The sequence below is a fragment of the Herpailurus yagouaroundi genome, unplaced genomic scaffold (genome assembly GCF_014898765.1).
Source record: "Herpailurus yagouaroundi ecotype Mexico unplaced genomic scaffold, PumYag 67569, whole genome shotgun sequence".
Taxonomy (NCBI): Eukaryota; Metazoa; Chordata; class Mammalia; order Carnivora; family Felidae; genus Herpailurus; species Herpailurus yagouaroundi.
The window spans coordinates 4417128-4437755 of record NW_024420375.1 but is presented as its reverse complement, the minus strand read 5'-3'; the positions used below and the strand labels follow the sequence as shown (position 1 = coordinate 4437755).

The 20628-nt window shown below is 39.1% G+C and overlaps 1 protein-coding gene across 6 annotated transcripts in view; it reads left to right on the top strand.

Moving 5' to 3' along the window:
- Positions 1–11339: 11339 nt before the first annotated feature.
- PHKA1 (phosphorylase kinase regulatory subunit alpha 1) overlaps positions 11340–20628 on the top strand; it is a 168770-nt gene continuing 159481 nt past the window's right edge. For 4 of the 6 annotated variants that reach the window (XM_040467720.1, XM_040467719.1, XM_040467718.1 and 1 more), the window contains exons 1-2: positions 11340–11851; positions 12629–12787. In XM_040467720.1, coding sequence (XP_040323654.1) covers positions 11774–11851; positions 12629–12787 — 237 coding nt within the window. In that variant the 5' untranslated portion in view covers positions 11340–11773. The remainder of the gene's footprint in view (positions 11852–12628; positions 12788–20628) is intronic. The other 2 variants (XM_040467722.1, XM_040467721.1) reach the window with 1 other exon arrangement.

Sequence of the window (20628 nt, the reverse complement as noted above, 5' to 3'; positions counted from 1 at the left end):
GTGCACACACGCACTCAGATCAATCCCTGTAAGCTAAGCATTGCTACCAAGTGGAGAATGGAGCAATTACACCAAGCCCTGCCCACCAAGCCCTCCAGGCACATCCCCCCCAGAAGACCAATACAAATCCCTTCCACCAGTGTATTAGTCTACAGACTATAGTGTGCTGCAAAGTTTCAGTTCTAGGGGAAACTGGATGTAACTTCATTTGGGTTTAATTCTGTTTCCTGGTTTATTTGTTTGTTTCCTTTGCTTTTGTTTTTGATTTGTTGTTTTCTTTGTTTCTTTCCTGTTTTCTCTTTCTTGGATACATAAAGAGCATATTGTTCTTTCTTTTTTTGTTTATTTGTTTGTTTCTTTCTTTTATTATTTTTTAAATGTTTATTTTTGAAAGAGAGACAGACAGAGCATGAGCAGGGGAAGGACAGAGAGAGAGGGAGAAACAGATCCAAAGCAGGCTCCAGGCACTGAGCTGTCAGCACAGAGCCCGCGGCAGGGCTCAAACTCATGAACAGTGAAACCATGACCTGAACTGAAGTCAGACACTTAACCGACTGAGCCACTCAGGTGCCCCTATTTATTTATCTTTTATGTTTAATTCTATTTTATACATTTTATTTTATTTTATTCTATTTTATTATTTAATTTTTTTAATTTTTAAATTTTTTTAACTTGTTTTTTCCTTTCTCTTTCTTCTCTATCTATCTTCTCTCAACAAGCAGACTGAAACAAACCTAAGATCTAACTTCCTTCACTTGCTATTTTCTTTTGTTTTTAATTTTAATTTTAATTTTATTAATTTTTTTCTTTCTCCAAAATGACAAGATGGAGAAATTCATCCCCAAAAGAAATAACAGGAAGAAATACTTGCCAGGGATTTAATCAACACAGATATAAGTAAGATGTCTGAACTAGAATTTATTTTTTTTTAATTTTTTTTAACGTTTATTTATTTTTGAGACAGAGAGAGACAGAGCATGAATGGGGGAAGGTCAGAGAGAGAAGGAGACAAAGAATACAAAACAGGCTTCAGGCTCTGAGCTGTCAGCACAGAGCCCGATGCGGGGCTCAAACTCATGGACCGTGAGACCATGACCTGAGCCAAAGTCGGATGTTCAACCAACTGAGCCACCCAAGCGCCTCAGATGTCTGAACTGGAATTTAAAACCATGATTATAAGACTACTAGCTGCGGTTGAAAAATGCATAGAAGACACCAGAGAATCCCTTTATGCAAATATAAAAGAACTAAAATCTAGTCAAGCTGAAATTAAAAATGCTATAACCAAGATGCAATCTAGAATGGATGTTGTGATGGTAAGGGTAGACAAAGCATACCTGTGAATCTGTATTCACTGACAAAGTGAATCTGTAATAAGGAAGATAAAATTATGGAAAATAATGAAGCAGAAAAAAGAGGGAAACAAAGGCAAAAGATCACAATACAAAACTTGGAGAATTCAGTGACATATTAAAAAGGAATAACATCCAAATCATAGGAGTCCCAGAAGATGAAGAGAGAGAAAAGGGGGCAGAAGTCTGAGCAAATTATAGCAGAAAACTTTCCTAATATGGGGAAAGACAAAGACATAAAAATCCAAGAAGCAGAGAACTCCCATTAGAGTCAACAAAAACCATCAATGACCACTCTGGTTTCTCTTCAGATTGTATAAATCTTTCACCTTTACAAAAACCATCAATCACCAAGGCATATGATAGTCGAATTCACAAAATACACAGACAAGAAAAGACTTATGAAAGCAGCAAGGGGGAAAAAAAGTTTTTAACCTAAAAGGGAAAACAGATCAGGTTCACAGCATATCTGTCCATAAAAACTTGGCAGGCCAGAAAGGAGTGGCAGGATATATTCAACTTGCTGAGTCAGAAAAATACAAAGCCAAAACTTCTTTATCCAGCAAGGCTGTCATTCAGAATAGGAGAGAAAAAGAGTTTCCCAGACAAACAAAAAACTAGAGTTTGTGACCACTAAACCAGCTCTGCAATAAGTTCTAAGGGGGACTCTTTGAGAACAAAACAAAACAAAACAAAAACAACAAAGAGTTAGAAAGGGCTGGAGAACATCACCAGAAACACCAACTCTACAGGCAATACAATGGGACTAAATTAATATCTTTCAATAATCAATCTAAATGTAAGTGGACTAAATGCTCCAATCAAAAGACATAGGGTATCAGGACGGATTAAAAAAAAAAAAAAACAAGACCCGTGTATATGCTGCCTAGAAGAGACTCATTTTAGACCTAATGACACCTGCTGATTGAAATTAAGATGGAGTGGAGAATCATCTTTCATGTTAAGGAACATCAAAAGAAATCTGGACTAGACATACTTATATCAGACAAACTAGATTTTAAAACAAAAAAATTAACGAGAGATAAAGAAGGGCATTATATCATAATTAAAAGGTCTATCCACCAAGAATATCTAACAATTGTAAATATTTATGCTCCCAAATTGAAACAACCAAATATATAAATCAATTAATCATAAATGTAAAGAAACACGTTGATAACAATACCATAATAGTAGGGGACTTTAACATCCCACTTACCTCAATAGACAGATCATCTAAGCAGAACATCAACGAGGAAACAGTGGCTTTAAATGAAACCCTGGACCAGATGGACTTAACAGATATATGCAGAACGTTAATCCTAAAGCAGCAGAACACACACTCTTCTCGAGTTCATATGGAACATTCTGCAGAATAGATCACATATCAGAATAGGTCACAAATCAGTCCTCAACAAGTACAAAAAGATCTATATCTTACCATGCATATTTTCAGACCACAACAGTATGAAACTTGAAATCAACCAGAAGGAAAAAATTGGGAAGACCATAAATACTTGAAGATTAAAGAACATACGACTAAAGAATGAATGGGTTAACCAAGAAATTAAAGGGAAAATTAAAAAGTACATGGAAGCCAGTGAAAATGAAAATGTGACAGTCCAAAATCTCTGGGATACAACAAAAGTAGTTATAAGAGGGAAGCATATAGCAATCCAGGCTTTTGTAAAGAAGGAAGAAATGTGTCAAATACACAACCCAACTTACACCTGAAGAATCTGGAAAAAATACCAAATAAATCACAAAACAGCAGAAGAAGGGAACTAATAAATATTACAGCAGAAATCAATGATATCAAAATTTTAAAAAACCCAGTAGAACAGATCAATGAAACTAGGAGTTGGTTCTCGGAAAGAATTAACAAAATTAATAAACCCCTAGCCAGATTGATCAAAAAGAGAAAGGAACAGACCCAAATAAATAAAATCATAAATGAATCAGGAGATACCATAACTAACACCACAGAAATACAAACAAAAATAAGAAAATATTAAGAGCAATTATATGACAAAAATTCGGCAATCTAGAAGAAATGGACAAATTCCTAGAAACATATAAACTACCAAAACTAAAACAAGAAGAAATAGAAAATTTGGGCAGACCCATAACCAGTAAAGAAATTGAATCAGTAATCAAAAACCTCCCAAAAAACAATTCCAGGGCCAATGGCTTCCCAGGGGAATTCTTCCAAACATTTAAAGAAGAGCTAAGGTCTGCTCTTTTGAAGCTGTTCCAAAAAGTAGAAATGGAAGGAAAACTTCCAAACTCATTCTAGATGCCAGCATTAACTTGATTCTAAAACCAGACAAAGACCCCACTAAAAAGGAGAACTACAGACCAATTCCCTGATGGACATGGATGCAAAAATTTTCAACAAGATACTAGCCAACTAGATCCAACAATACATTAAAAGAATTATTCACCACGACCAAGTGGGATTTATACCTGGGATGCAGGGTTGCTTCAATATCCACCAAACAATCAATGTGATAAATCACATCAATAAATGAAAGGACAAGAACCACATGATCCTCTCAATAGATGCAGAAAAAGCATTTGACAAAATATAGCAACTTTCTTGATAAAAACCTTCAAGAAAGTAGGGATAGAAGGAACATACCTCAAGATCATGAAAGTATATATGAAAGACCCACTGCTAATATCACCTTCAATGGGAAAAAACTGAGAGCTTTCCCCTTAAGGTCAGGAACACAACAGGCATGTCCACTCTCACCACTGTTATTCAACATAGCATTGGAAGTCTTAGCCTCAGCAATCGGACAACACAAAGGAATAAAAGCATCCAAATCAGCCAGGAGGAAGTCAAACTTTCACTCTTTGCAGATGACATGATAGTCTATATGGAAAACCCAAAAGATTCCAACAAAAAGCTGCTAGAACTAATATATGAATTCAGCAAAGTCTTGGGATATAAAATCAATGCACAGAAGTCAGTTGCATCCCTATACACCAATAACGAAGCAACAGAAAGGGAAATCAAGGAATTGATCCCATTTACAATTGCACCAAAAACCATAAAATACCTAGGAATAAACCTAACCAAAGAGGTGAAAAATCTATAATCTGAAAACTATAGAAAGCTTATGAAAGAAATTGAATAAGACACAAAAAAGGAAAAATATTCCAATCTCATGGATTTGAAGAACAAATATTGTTAAAATGGTGATACTACCCAAAGCAACCTACACATTCAATGCAATCCCTATCAAAAGAACACCAGCATTCTTCACAGGGCTAGAACAAACAATCCTAAAATTTGTGTGGAACAAGAAAAGACTCCAAATAGCCAAAGAAACCTTGAAAAAGAAAACCAAAGCTGGAGGCATCCCAATCTCGGACAGCAAGATATATTACAAAGCTGTAATCATCAAGAAAATATGGTACTGGCACAAAAACAGACACTGAGATCAATGGAACAGAACAGAAAACCCAGAAATGGACCCACAAACATATGGCCAGCTAATCTTTGACAAAGCAGGATAGAATATCCAATGGAATAGACAGTCTCTTCAGTAAACAGTGCTCGGAAACCTGGACAATGACATGCAGAAAAATGAACCTAGACCACTTTCTTACACCATACAAAAAAATAAACTCAAACTCGATGAAACATCTAAATGTAATACAAGACGGCTTCAAAATCCTAGAGGAGAAAGTAGGCCAAAAGGTCTTTGACTTCAGCCACATGTCTCTTACTCAACATGTCTCTAGAGGCAAGGGAAACAAAAGCAAAAATGAACTACTGGGACCTCATCAAAATAAAAAGCTTCCGCATAGCAAAGGAAACAATCAACAAAACTAAAAAGAAACCAACAGAATGGGAGAAGATATTTTTCAAATGACATATCAGATAAAGGATTAGTATCCAAAATCTATAAAGAACTTATCAAACTCAACACCCATAAAACAAATAATCCAGTGAAGAAATGGGCAAAAGACATGAATAGACACTTCTCCAAAGAAGACATCCAGATGGCTAACAGAAAGAATGCTCAACATAGCTCATCACCAGGGAAATACAAATCAAAACCACAATGAGATATCACCTCACACAGTCAGAATGGCTAAAGTGAACAACTCAGGGAACAACAGATGTTGGCAAGGATACAGAGAAAGAGGATTTATTTTGCCCTACTGGTGGGAATGCAAACTGGTGCAGCCACTCTGGAAAATAGCATGGAGGTTCCTCAAAAAGTTAAAAATAGAACTACCCTACGACCCAGCAATTGCACTACTAGGTATTTGTCCACGAGATACAAGTGTGCTGTTTCAAAGGGGCACATACACCCAATATTTACAGCAGCGCTATCAACAATAGCCAAAGTATGGAAAGAGCCCAAATGTCCATCAATGGATGAATGGACAAAGATGATGTGGTATATACATACAATGGAGTGTTACTCAGCAATCAAAATGAATGAAATCTTGCCACTTGCAACTACGTGGATAGAACTAGAGGGTGTTATGCTAACCAGAATTAGTCAGAGAAAGACAAATATCATATGACTTCACTCATATGAGGAATTTAAGATACAAAACAGATTAACATTTGGAAAGGGAAGCAAAAATAATATAAAAACAAGGAGGGGGACAAAACGTAAGAGACTCTTAAATACAGAGAACAAACTGAGTTGCTGGAGGGTTGTGGGTGGGGAGATGGGCTAAATGGGTAAAGGGCATTAAGGAAGACACTTGTTGGGATGAGCACTGGATGTTATACACAGGAGATGAATCACTGGAATTTATTCCTGAAATCATTGTTGCACTACATGCTAACTAACTTGGATATAAGTTAAAAAATAAAAAAATTTTTTAAATGTCTAGGGACGCCTGAGGTGGCTCAGTCTCTTAAGCGTCTGACTTCAGCCTAGGTCATGTCTTGCCATTCCTGAGTTCGAGCCCCACATAGGGCTCTGTGCTGATGGCTCAGAGCCTGGAGCCTACTTCAGATTCTGTGTCTCCCTCTCTCTATGCCCCTCCCCCACTCAGACTCTGTCTGTCTCTCTCAAAAATAAACATTAAAAAAATTTTTTTAAATTTTCTATCTAAACCCACTTATAAAAATAAATTATAGAGGAATTAAAAGAGGTATAGATAAAAAGCAAAACAATAAAAGTAATAGAAAAATTGATAAGATGTTAATGATCTTGGGGACAGGAAGGCTTTATTAGTTTTTTAGGGATGCCATTAGAAATTACCACAAACTGTGTGGTTCAAAACAACAAATTTATTCTCTCACATTCTGAAAGCCCAAAGTCCAATATCAAGGTATTAGTGGGGTTGGTTCTCCCCTAGCTTCTTGTGGTTGCTGGCAATCCTTGGCATTCCTTAGCTTTTAATGCATCACCTCCATCTCTGGCTCTATCTTCACAGTGCCTTCTCCCTAATGCATCTTTTCCTTTTCTTATAAGGACACTTGTCATTGGATTTAGGGGCTAGTAGGAAATCCAGCATGATCTCATCTCCAGAACATTAATTACATCTGTAAAAGCCCTTTTTCCAAATAAGGTCACATTAACAAGTTCTAGATGGACATATCTTTAGGGAAGTCACCATTCAACCTACTATAAAGGCCTTCTAAAATAAGACAAAAATGAGAAAACTCATAAATTTGACTTCATTAAAAATAAAAACTATATTAAAAGAAAACACCATAAAAATGCAAACAGACAAACTACATATAGGAAACTCAGTACAATATCTCTTTTAGATTTTTTTAAAAGCTAAAATGCAGAATACATATATTTTTTAAATTCTTGTAAGTCAATAAGGAAAACAGCTCAGTAGAAAAATGACTAAGTACATCAACAGTTATTAACCAGAAGAAATAAACTAACTAAACATAATAAAATATAAATGAAATTAAACATAAAAGTATGTTCAATGACGTTAGTCTTCAGGTAAATGAAACTTAAAGTAAGATACCATTTTGTGCCCATTAGATTGCTTAGAATCAAAGTCTAATAATATCAAGTGTTGGTAAGAATGGAGAAAGTGGAGACTCCTATACTACAAATTGGTACAGATCATTTAAGTTGCTTTTCAGGGGGCACCTGGCTGCCTCAGTTGGTCAAGCATCTGACTCTTGGTTTCAGTTCAGGTCATGATCTTGCGGTTTGTGGGTTCAAGCCCTGCATCAGGCTCTGTGCTGACAGCTTGGAGCCTGGAGCCTGCTTCAGATTCTCTCTCTCTCTCTCTCTCTCTCTCTCTCTCTGTCCCTCCCCTATTCATTCTCTCTCTCTCTCTCAAAAATAAACATTTAAAAAATAAATAAATAAAATGGCTTTTTGGTTATCTCAAAAATCTAAATGCCTATATCCAAAACACCTGTATGCATTCACAAGAAGACATATATGTATATTCCCTGAAGTACTGTTTTCGAGAATTCATACCTGGAAACAAACTATGTAAATGCTCATCAATATGCCTATATAAACCATGATGCATGATAACGTGACTAGATCTCCATGACATAACTTTGGATGAATAGGGAAATCTGCACAACAGTAGGTAGAGTATAACATTGCTTATATTCAAAGAATACACAGAAAACAAGATCTTATATGCATTTCTACATGTTATACATGTTAATCCATAGGAAAAAATCTGAAAGTATACAATTTATCTTGTAACAGTGGTTACCTTTCAGAAAGGAGATAGAGGAACCTGTGATTATGGGTGATAAACACAAGGAACTTTAACCTTATCTGTAATGTTTTAACTTTTTAAATAGAGAATGTGTTTATATATATTGCTTATGCAATATTTTTAAAAATTTGAAGAGTGAATGGGAAATGATGGAAAGAAGATAGTGTATGGGCTTTTTCTTTCAAGAAATTTAATAAAAATATTTATTATTAATTAAGAATAAGAGAATAGCTAAGCAAACTGTAGGGCATGTACTAGAGGGAAGATTAGTGCCTACATTAACATAAAATGTAAACCATGGAAATATTTATAAAATGTGAAGGTTTAAAAATTTTGGATTTTTGAAGATTAGTACAATGAAAGCTTCCAGGTAATAGAAGGGACCAACAGTAAAAAAATTTCTAGGAAGTTGGAAATAAAATTTTTTTAATGTTTATTTATTTATTTTGAAAGAGAGAGAGGGAGAGTGGGGGAGAGCAAAAGCAGGGGAGGGGCAGAGAGAGAGGGAGACAGAATCCCAAGCAAGCTCTGCACTGTCAGCACAGAGCCCAGTGCGAGTCTCAATCTCATTAACCATGAGATCATGATCTGAGCCAAAATCAAGAGTCGGATGCTTAACCCGCTGATCCTTCACGTGCCCCAGGAAATAAACTTTTATTTGAGAGTTAAACTATAAAATTAATATACATTGAATCAAATGGAAGAATCACCTTCAAGAAACATAATGGCTTCCAGATTGGTAAGTCTTGGTTATAACTTGATTGATAACTCTGACATATCTAAACAATGTGTCAGTGAGCCACAGAAGCATAGAAAAGGGAGAGTCGGTGAAGCCAACACAGAGCAGACCTGATAATTTCTTAATCCTCCCGTGCTCTAGTTTCTCCATCTCTACGATGGGGTTAATAATAGTATTTACTTCATACAGCTATTATATAATACAAAGTAGCACTTGGTAAAGAGTAAGCCTTATACATTATTTAAGGGAAGGAATTTGGTAATAAGGCCAACATAAACTGTTACAGTTCCATTTCTCATTACCAACCAGCATTCCAGTTTTCATACATCAGTCTCCTAAGGTAATCAGCATGAGTCAGCCTCCTGAGTCTGACCAGTTCTGGGACACTGAGGGGATCAAGTTTCGAAGACTGAAGGACTGAATACCCAGCCTGGACTGAGGTTGAAAGCACCGAGGTAATGCCATTGAACAAGACCTCTTGTTAGCCAGCCAGCCAGTTACCTTTCTTGGTGACACCCCACCTTTGGCATTCCTAATCTACTCATACTTCTAAATAATTTGGGGTCGGGTAGGCCCCATGCAGAAGGAATGAAAATACTAGAAAATTACACTAAACTATTAACAGGTGGTTGTGTGTGTGAAGGAATTATGGGTGATTTGCTTTACTTTTCTATACTTTTCAAGTTCTTTGGTGAGTACCTATTATTTCGGTATTTTGAAAATATTTTTATTTATTTTTTTAACGTTTATTTATTTTTGAGACAGAGAGAGACAGAGCATGAACGGGGGAGGGGCAGAGAGAGAGGGAGACACAGAACCGGAAGCAGGCTCCAGGCTCTGAGCCTTCAGCCCAGAGCCCAACGCGGGGCTGGAACTCACCGAACGTGAGATCGTGACCTGAGCTGAAGTCGGGCGCTTAACTGACTGAGCCACCCAGGCACCCCGTAAACATTTTTAAATGAAGAAAAAGAGAGGGCAGAAGCTCGAAGGGGAGAAGCATAGAGACAAGATTTCTGAGGACACAGGCTGAGAGGGAGATGTCAGAGATTAGGGGCAATGCAGGAAGGGTCAAGCACTCTTTCCACCAAAATGAAGTAGCTTTCCCTGGACTTTTTCTCTCCCTGAGCACTTGGGCCTTGAAGTGGCTTGTTATTTGCCAGTCCTGGCATTTGCGTAGCTAGTGACGACTGCAATGGAAACTATTCTTGAGAATAATTCTAAGTGTACCACTGCATCTAACTGGCCGTTAAAACTGAAAATTCCAGGTCTGAGTTCTTGAGCATTTTCTCATTCTTCATTATCATTAACAAATATTTGCTAATTACCTCCTTGATGCTGGGCTTGAGGTTAATTTGGGCAGGGGTGAGGGGGGTGTTGAAATGGAGGGAGCTTATGAGAGAAGAGACTAAATTTAGAGAAATAAAAAGATAAATGAAAATGCAAAACCACTTGGGTGTTTAGTTTGGGTGAGGTGGCTAGGGAAGGCTTCAAATCACAGATTCTCCAGATTGGATTTGAAAGGTCAGTCTAACTCTCTTACCCTAAGAGTTGGTACTTAAACCCAACTTTGAAAAGCATGTTCAGGGGCTCCTGAGTGGCTCAGTCTGTTAAGCACCGGACTTCAGCTCAGCTCAGGATCTCATTGGTGCTGGATTCAAGCAGAGCCTGGAGCCTGCTTCAGGTTCCCTATCTCCTCTCTCTCTCTCTGCCCCTCCCCCACTTGCACTCTGTCTCTCTGTGTCTCTTGAAAATAAATAAATGTTAAAAAAAATTTGAAAAGCATGTGCAGGCTTTGCATAAGCGGTGATCAAGCACTGGGGTCGAGGGCTGCAAACGGAGGGAGCAATGGCCCTACGGGGCCACCCAGCGGGGTGCGGGCCGATTACCCTGTGGCAAATGATCAGGGTTGCCTGCAGGCTTCTTTTCTAGCCTCCCTTTAGCCCCTTTATTTTCAGCTGGGTGTTTGGTGCCTCAGCCTCGTGATCTACGTGCGCACGTGGAAGCCTTCCAAGGCAGTTACACAATCTCCTCTAGCTCCTCTCTGGCCAAGGCAGTCTTGAGGTACTGCTCCTTCCCAGCCCGGTTCCCTACCCGAAAACTAGCTTCCTCAAAGGGCACCACTGCCCCCCTCCTTCCCGGGCCTGGCTCTTCACCAGTTGCTAAGGAGTAAAGTACCTTAGGGAGTTCTTTCTTGTTTGGCTTGGGTCAAAGTGAGGAATTCAAGCTGTTCTTTTAGTGAAAAGTATAAAATACAATAAAACTCCAGAGATTCCAATTCTTTAGACCCTTAACGCCAGTGTGAGTCTTGCCTCTTAGGTCTGAAGTTACCATCGGTTCCCAAAACCAGGCCGGCAGAAGAAACCAGGCCTCCTCAATATCCTGCATGCACAGCAAGTGTGGAAAACTTAAATCGTCATTGGAAATGTTTCGAAAATAAACCTCTGAAAGCATATTGCCTACGGTGACACATTCCTCGACCGCGGAGTGGGCGGGGGTGCTGGGGCCCCCCGCGCGGGCGGGGCGGAAGAGGCGAACCCCTTGGACTTAGCGCGCAGCTGCCAGGACCCGCGGCGCCCGCCACGCCTCCAGCTCGCGTCTCCCGCAAGGTGGAAGCGGCGCAGCAGCTAGTGACCTGCTGCCGCAGGCCGCGCGGGAGGCTCTGGGCCGTGGCCGCCTCCGGGGATTGAGTGGGGAATGCAGGAATCTCGCGGAGAGGCTGGACGGGAGTAAGGGTGGCAGGGAGCTGCGGCGGGGCCCTAGACCGTGAGCGTCTTGGGCACTTGCTGGCGTGGGCTGGAGTTCCAGAGGCCGCCGCAGGCTCATGGACGGCCGGCTCCAGGCCTGAGCTGTGGGAGGGCTCTGCCGGGGCCTGGCACTCGGGCTCTTCCTCCCCGCGAGGGTGGAGCTGCATCGGGGAGCCTCCTAACTTGGAGGACCCAGGGCCCCTGTAGCACGTAGGCTGTTTCTCTTGAGGGGATTGAAACGTGGCGCAATGAGGAGCCGAAGTAACTCCGGGGTCCGACTGGATGGCTACGCTCGGCTGGTGCATCAGACCATCCTGTGCCATCAGGTAAGTGAAGGGGTGCCTGTAATCATCGAGGATGTGCAGTGTGATGGCCTAGACAGAGACTGCTGGGTGACACCCACCCCTGGTGTGTGTGTGTGTGTGTGTGTGTGTGTGTGTGTGTGTGTGTTTAGCAGGTCTTCCCGCCCCTTAGCTGGGGAAGGCGTAGAGGACCCTGAAGAAAAGATAGGTGTTGGGCCAAGAACAGAATGAGGGTCAAGTACCGTTAGCCTTGAGCCCTGAGCCTTGGCTTCTAAGCGTCCCCCACACACACCACCCCGTCCCTGAAGCCACAGCGGGGTTCCAGGGGCACAGCTGAAAAATGTGTTGAAGTTTGTTTATTGACACTCCCCGTCCCCTCCCCCAGGTTTGGGGGTCATCTTCTTGCCCTCCAGCCAAAGAAAAGAAGTAGAACATTTAGTCATCTTAAGACTAAACTGTTGTGAAGATTTGTGGTACCTTGTATACACTATTAATTATATATTTTTTCTAGTCCTATAATGCTGGGTTTTTGTTGATAGTTATTCCTTCTAACTGGAAAGTTAAAACACTACCTCTCTTTTAACAATACTCACATTTCAGACTTGGAAGTTTTCAGCCGGCGTTTCCCCCTTGTTCAAGATAGCATTTGCTTGCACTTGGTCAGAAGAGGAGGTTATAAAACTAAAGAGTGGTGAAGTAGAAGAAAAACCAAAGTCCCTCAGTAACCGATTTGATAGACTTGGTCTCCTCATATTAACACCTTATGGTTACCTGCCTGTCCTGTTTTTCTTGGTCTTACAGAATCCAGTGACTGGCTTGCTTCCAGCCAGCTATGATCAGAAAGATGCCTGGGTCCGAGATAATGTGTACAGTATCTTGGCTGTGTGGGGTTTGGGCCTGGCCTATCGGAAGAATGCAGACCGGGATGAGGATAAGGCAAAGGCCTATGAACTGGAGCAGGTACTCAGAATAAATATACAAAGAGATCTGGAGCTGTGTGTGGGCTGGGAGGTTGAATGGGAAGCAGGGTTTTAAAGAAATATCGCTCAAAGGAGATAAAAGAACTATATTTTGCCTTTCTCCCTCTCTCTTCACCTTCTTGAAATTACATTCCAGAATGCTTTCCTGTATTGTACTGATTTTTTTTTTTTTGGTGTAGTGGAAACTTGAAACTTGCTGATTCAGGGGGAGAGGGCAGTCTGTTCTGTTATAGTGGAAAAGCCTATCGTGGGATCTTTGCTGAAATTTATAATCGTCTAAGTAAAGGTATTTTGCAGTCTCCAGCATATTTATTCTCATTGAGAAGAATGTTGGAAGCAAGTATCTATCATTTTACTTCATTTTTGAAAATTATAGGTGGTATTTGTTATTTCTTTTGCAAATGTTTATTTAAATTATGGTTAGTTAACATACAGTGCAATGTTGGTTTCAGGAATAGAATTCAGCGATTCATCACTTACATATAGCACCCAGTGTTCATCGATAGGTGGTATTTGTATGAGGGTAACTGACACAAATTAGGAGTCTTTCACAACTAGACACAAGTAAAGACTTTATTTGTTGAATTTATACCTATGGCCACTGTTTCAGAGTCTGTCCCCCTCCCCAAGCAAAATAAGGTCAGAATCAGCAGATGCGTTTAAGCCAAATTTTAAGGCCTTCCCATCAGTAAAGTAGCATCCTTTATAGACAGAGAGTGCTCTGTTCTCTTGAATGACCAAGAAAATGATATTCTGAGCTACATGGGTCTCTTAATATTATGAAATTCCACCGTCAGTTGTAAGGTATGTGTGAATTATTTTCCATTAGTGGAGAAGATTCTACACCAGCCATCTGCTCAAGCGGTATCTCTCAGATTTAGGTAATCTGAACTCTAGTCTTTATCTGTAAATCAGAATATTGAGCCTTGGTTATTTTATTTTATTTTTTTGAGAGAGAGCACAAGCGGGGGAGGGGCAGAGAGAGAGGGACAGAGGATCCGAAGAGGGCTTTGCACTGACAACAGCAGCAAGCCCCACGTGGGACTTGAACTCAGGAATCGTGAGATCATGACCCGAGTGAAGTCAGACACTCAACCAACTGAGCCACCCAGGCACCCAAGACCTGGTTATTTTTTAAGGGGATCAACATGTTGCGGGGTTGCAGTCCTTGGCAATAGGGAAGTTTCACCATGTTGTCATCTGCAACAGCAGGCATTTGCCATTCCTTCAGGCCATTTATTGGGATGTACCTAGGTCCATCAAAAAAAACTTTTGGAGTTTTTGCTCTAACTTAAGAAGTACAGATCAATATTTTTATGGCTTATAAAAGTCGTACATAACCATTGTAAGAATTTGGAAAATATGGAGGAGTTGTTTTAAAAGTCCTGTAAGCCTATTCCTCCCTCCACCTCTGAAATTCTGCATCCTACTGTAATGTTTGGCTATTTTGAGCTCAGTATTTTGTTTGTTTTGTTAGAGATTAATATTAGTGGAACAATATCCAAGATTCCATACCTAGTACAATTTGACCAATGTTTTTCAATACTATTAGAAGAAATCTGTTGTCTCTTTGTTGACTAATCATTATGCAAAGTTAAAATTTTTCCTTCTGTGGTCCAGGAAGAAAGAATTTAACGGGGGGGGGGGGTGGAATTTAAGGAAACATTGAGTTGTTTACTTTTAAATTTTAATGTTTCATTAAATAATTTTTAGCAGAACCCAAAGATATTTTCCATACTACCTCAGTAATAACTTTGAAATATCTCAAAAACATTATAACAATAGAAAGCATCTTCAAAAAATAAACATTTCTCTGGGAATCCTAAAATTTCTATGAACTTCCATTATGAATTAAAACATATTTTATTATTAGGTCTCATTAACTTTTCTCAAACCTGACTCAGTTAATTCAGACCAGGGATCAGAAAATCATCTCTGTAAAGGTCCAGATAGGAAATATCTTTGGCATTGTGGATCACGTGTGATCTCTGCCCAACTACTCAGCACTTCAGTTGCTGCACAAAAGCAGCCAGAGATAAGCTTTATTTACGTAACAGGTGGTGAGCTACATTTGTCCCTAACCTATTCTGGCTGTACATTGGAATCTTTTGGGAAGCTTTTAAGAAATACCTTTACTGAACCCCAGCCTAGAACAATTTACATAAATCTCTGGAAGTGGAGCCCTGGGACATTATTTTTTTTAGATTCTTTTTATTTATTTATTTAAATTCAAGTTAGTTAACATACAGAGTAGTCTTGGTTTCAGGAGTAGAACCCAGTGATGACATATGACACCCAGTGCTCATCCCAAAAAGTGCCCTCCTTAGTGCCTGTCACCCATTTAGCCCATCCCCCCACCAACCTCCCCTCCAGTAGCCCTCAGTTTAAAAAAAAAACTACTGATTCTAAAGTGAAACTAAGGATAATAACCATTGACTTATGGCCAGTAAATGAGGATAGATTAAATCCAGTAAATCGACAGGTGGAATTCCCACCTACGGTCAACTTTCCATTACTGTGTGGATTTTCCTAAACCAATTGTTAATCATTTTTACTCTTCCTTCCAACTCTCACATTGGTTTCTCTCTGCGAAATAATGTCAAAGAACTAAAGAGAATTAGGAGACAAGGGTTTAGGTGACTATTCTGTCTTAGAGTAAGAATATAATTATGCACATATATGTTTTTACAAATGCCCTTTCCTCTTAGTCACACAGATAAAGATGCACACCCATAAGAATAAATAGGCACACAAATAGAGATAGCTCTTTGGATGCCTCCAGTTCTGCTTCTTCCTCAGTTTTGTTCTCTTTGTGTCGTCTCTTACCTTTTCTCATGAGTTTAACTATTACCTTTATATGAATCACTTCCAAAACTTCATCTTTAGTTCTGGTCTCACTTCAGTTTCAAACCCTGATTTTCATTGTCTTCTGTTCAGTTGTACCTGCATATCCTATGTCTTCTCAAAATCAGGATGTCTGAAACCCCATGTTCCCTACTAAAAACAAACAAAAGAGATCACTGGGTCACCCGGGTGGTTCAGTCAGTTAAGCATCCCGACTCTTGGTTTCAGCTCAGGTCTTGATCTCACGGTTCCGTATGATCAAGCCCCACATCGGGGCACGACAGTGCAGAACCTACTTGGGATTCTCTCTCCTCTCTCTCTGCCTCTCCCCCTGCTTTCGCACTCTCTCTCTCTCAAATAAACAAATACTTTAAAAAAAAGAGATTAGCTAACAATAACAACTCAGCAGACATCCCTTGTTCTCTTATTGGTGTCTTCATTCTACCAGTCACCTAAGCAACATTATTTACAGAATTTCCCAGAGTGTATTGCATGGAACATTAGGTCAACTAACCTTGGGGGTATATTAAACAGTGGGTTTCTTTACTCCATTATTTCTCTGGAGAGCCTTTGATGTACTTATATGCGTTTCAAATGTAAGATGAGGGTGAGGTTTCCAGCTTTTCCAGAATTTCTTGGACTAGTGTTCTATAAAACAGCATTTGAAAAGTGCTGCCATTAGGGTGATTTCTGACTTGCCCTTTTACCTTTTGATACATGCAGACCAAAGTCTGTTGATTCATGTAATTTTTTTAATCCATCTCTTCCTTTCTATTCCCCTCTGACTCAACCATAGTCTAAACCTTGATCACAACACTGTTGTGAAAAACACATTTTAATTATATCATTTGCATTCTCAGCAATGTTTCTGTGGCTTATTTCCTGACAAGTAAAATCCAGATGTTTTTGATTAATAGCCAAGACTCTAGGGCTTGGTCCTAGCCTGCTTTTGCAAAATTGTAAGATTTGGGGGCCTGTATTATCTACTCCCAGTTCTAACCAGATTGGTATCTTCCTTATTCTTCTAAAAATAATCCCTTAATAAAAATACCTGACATTTGTGTAAATACTTTTTATTGTACTGTGTACTTCCCCATAATTATTAGTATTTTATTCTCACAACACCCTGTGAATCTTCCTCAATTTATGTGAAGGGATTGAAGCTTGGAGATGAAGCTGGAATTTGGTGGTGCTGTGAATACAAGCTGGATCTTATAACTTCAGATTAAGTCTTTGAATTTTTCCTCCATGGAAGCCATGGACAGTCTCACCTCCAAATCTTTTTACAAATTGTTTCTTCCAAAAAAAGAAAAAAACAAAACAAAAACAAATCGTTTCTTCCACTCACGATACCCGTTCTCTTCCAATCTGAACTAATACTCTCCATTCAAGCCCAGCACCAGTCTCACTTTTTCTGTGGTTTCTGTCCTCATAAGACCACTCAGTTGTACAGTGATCACTTCTTTCTCAGGGCTACTTTCTTGGAACTTCTAGATCACTTATGGTCTGTACTACTCAGCATGTTCACTTTTTCATTTAGCAGACTTTGTGTAATTGTCACGTGCCAGGCCCTGTACTAGATATAAATAAACAAAATGGGACAAAATGTTTACATTTAGCTCTCAACTTCTTATTTAAAAATTTTTTAATTTATAGAAAAGTTATAAGAAATATTAAAATGAGCAGATTTGCATGTACTCTTTATCTAGATTCACTATATTGTTAACATTTTGTCTTATTTACATCCTCCCTTTCTCAAAATGCATGCGTGCATGCACACACATACACACACCCACAATTTTTTTGATGAGCCATTTGGGAATTACTTGCAAACATGGAATATATATTTTTAAAAATAAAGCCTACTCAATCCACTGACTTAAAGGTTTATTTCCAAACCTGGTCTCTGTCCCATTTTCTTAAAGAGCTTATAGTCTAATGAAGGATACAGATATATAAACAAATAAATAATACATTAGGACAGATACTGTAGGTACTATATAGGAGATACAGTACAAAGTTCTGTGGGACAGAGGTGGGAATGTCTTGTCTTTACCTCGACAAAGCAAGGAAGGAGTCACAGAATATTTAGATTTTAAGGGATAACTAGGAGCTGTTAGGTAGACTATGTAGTTTAGGGTTTTTTTTTTAACGTATGTGTTCTGTATCCCTTATCTTTATGTTCCACAAAGCCTGATAGAGTGTTTTGCATATTTTACATGCCCAACAAACATCTGATTGTACATATACCTGAAGAGAAAGAGATTAATACTTAATGTAGAAGTGGTTGTACATAGTTATATGTCCTTATATAGTCAGTTTACAAATACAGTAAAACCTTGGTTTGCAAGTATAATTTGTCCCAGAAACATGCTTGTAATCCAAAGCACTTGTATATCAAAGCAAATTTCCCTATAAGAAATAATGAAAACTCAGATAATTCATTCCACAACCCAAAAATATTTACATAAAAATGATTACAATACTGTAATATAATACAAAATAATAAAGAAAATGCAAAATATAAAGAAAAATAAATAAATTAGGGGCGCCTGGGTGGCTCAGTCAGTTAAGCGTCCGGTTTCGACTCAGGTCACAATCTCGTTGTTTGTGAATTTAGCCCCGCATCAGGTTCCACACTGACATTGCAAAGCCTGCTTGGGATTCTTTCTCTCTCTCTCTCTCCCGCTCTCTCTCTCTCTCTGCCCCTCCCCAACTTGCACGTGTGTGCTTACTCTCGCTCTCTCATAAATAAATAAATAAATAAATAAACAAACAAACAAACTAAAAGAAAAAGAAACAAATTAACCTGTACTTATCTTTGAAAACCTTTGTGGCTGGTGTGAGGAAGATGAGAGAGGAGGGTTATTATGTAGGACGACTTCCACTATCACTAACAGAATCACTGCTATCTCTTGGCTCAATGGAATCTTTTTCTTTTTGTGCAACTTCCAACAAGTAACCTATCCAATGACACTTGCTTTTGTCTCCTTTTGAGGATTTCACAGAAATGTGACATTGCATTGATGATCATCTACAATCCCAGAGTGAGCGAGAGAGAGAGGGAGAAAGAAAAGAACCATTGGCTCAGTTGTGATCATGTGACATTTGGCATCATGTACTCCTCATATTGCAAGACATCACTCGTTTATCAAGATAAAATTTGTTAGGGATGTTTGTTCATTTTTGCGGAACACTCGCAGAACAAGTTACTCAGAATCCAAGGCTTTACTGTATGTAGATCCATGTCCTCAAAAAGAGTATGTAAGAAGAGGGTGTCATTTGATGTGGTTAAAGCTCCAGTGTATGAATAAACATGTCTAAATAATGCTAACTACAGCAATGAAACAGAAAATGGCCAGTTTGGAGGAATACAAAGTACAAATACCTCCCCTCATTCCTACCTGCCCATACTTTCTATTAATTGTATTCTGGCTTGGAAGTTGGAATTTGAGGACAGAAATGGCAGACAGTGGCCATTGCAGGAGGCCAAAAGTGGAATCAGGAATTCTCCACTGGGTCCATGATTCCCAGGTTTGCTGTTTAAGTTAAAGAAAATGTAGACAGCAGTAGCAAGGCTTTTTGATGGCCAAGAAAGTTGAAAGAATGTGATAGAAACCTGTGAGGATGCGGTGACATGTAGAAGATAGTTCATATGCTTTCTGTAACAGGGTATATTAAAAGAATGGTCTCTTTCATTAGGGTCAAAGTAATGATAGAGATTTTCTTATAGGGGTTGCAGTCAGTTTCATTATTTTATGATAAATGCTTCATACTTTAAAAGGTGAGGAGATTTGGTGCGCCTGGGTGGTTCAGTCAGTTAAACGTCTGACTCAATTTCAGTTCAGGTCATGATTTCACGATCATGAGATTGAGCTTCTCATCGGGTTCTGTGCTGAGCGTGGAGCCTGCTTAGGATTCTCTCTCTCCCTCTCTTTCTATCTCTCTCCCCTCCCCTGCCCTCAAAATAAATAAATAGATAGATAGATAGAAGTAAATTAAAATAAGAGGTGATGAGATCATATACTGCCTGACTACACACATATATATATATATATATGTGCATGTGTGTGTATATATATGTGTGTGTGTGTGTATACACATATATATGTATATATGCATGTATATGTATGTATGTATATGATTTCTTCCCTTGATGTGTAAGAGGCGGGCACCATTTATAGACAGCAATTAGTTAACAAAGGGAGCTCTCCCAAGGATGCACTTTTTTTTTTTAATTTTTTTTTAACGTTTATTTATTTTTGAGACAGAGAGAGATAGAGCATGAACAGGGGAGGGTCAGAGAGAGAGGGAGACACAGAATCTGAAACGGGCTCCAGGCTCTGAGCTGTCAGCACAGAGCCCGACGCGGGGCTCGAACTCACGGACCGCGAGATCGTGACCTGAGCCGAAGTCGGCCGCTCAACCGACTGAGCCACCCAGGCGCCCCTGGGGATGCACTTTTTATTCTTTCTCAATAAAAGCCTGCATAAAGAGTTGGAGCATAACCGACTTAACAGGTACTTAATCCTTATCATGCCTATTGCTCATAGTCCCACTTCAGTGTTTTGAAGGAATAACAGAGTGATGTGTCTCCTAAGTAGATTTATTTTCAGAGGTGTCCTGAAGCCACCTCTGAGCTAGCATATCCTGGAGTAACCTGGTTGTATTTCTTTTGGACTGTGAAACAGAAAGCTTAAATAAATGGAGAAGCTATATATTTGTGGGTCCATTTCTGGGTTCTCTAATCTATTCCATTGATCTGTGTGTCTGTTTTTGTGCCAGTACCATACTGCCTTGATTATTACAGCTTTGTAATACAGCTTGAATTCCGGAATTGTGATGCCTGTAGCTTTGGTTTTCATTTTCAACATGACTTTGGCTATTCAGGATATCTCTGGTTCCATACACATTTTAGGATTGTTTGTTCTAGCTCTGAAGAATGCTGGTGGTATTTTGACAGGGATTGTATTAAAT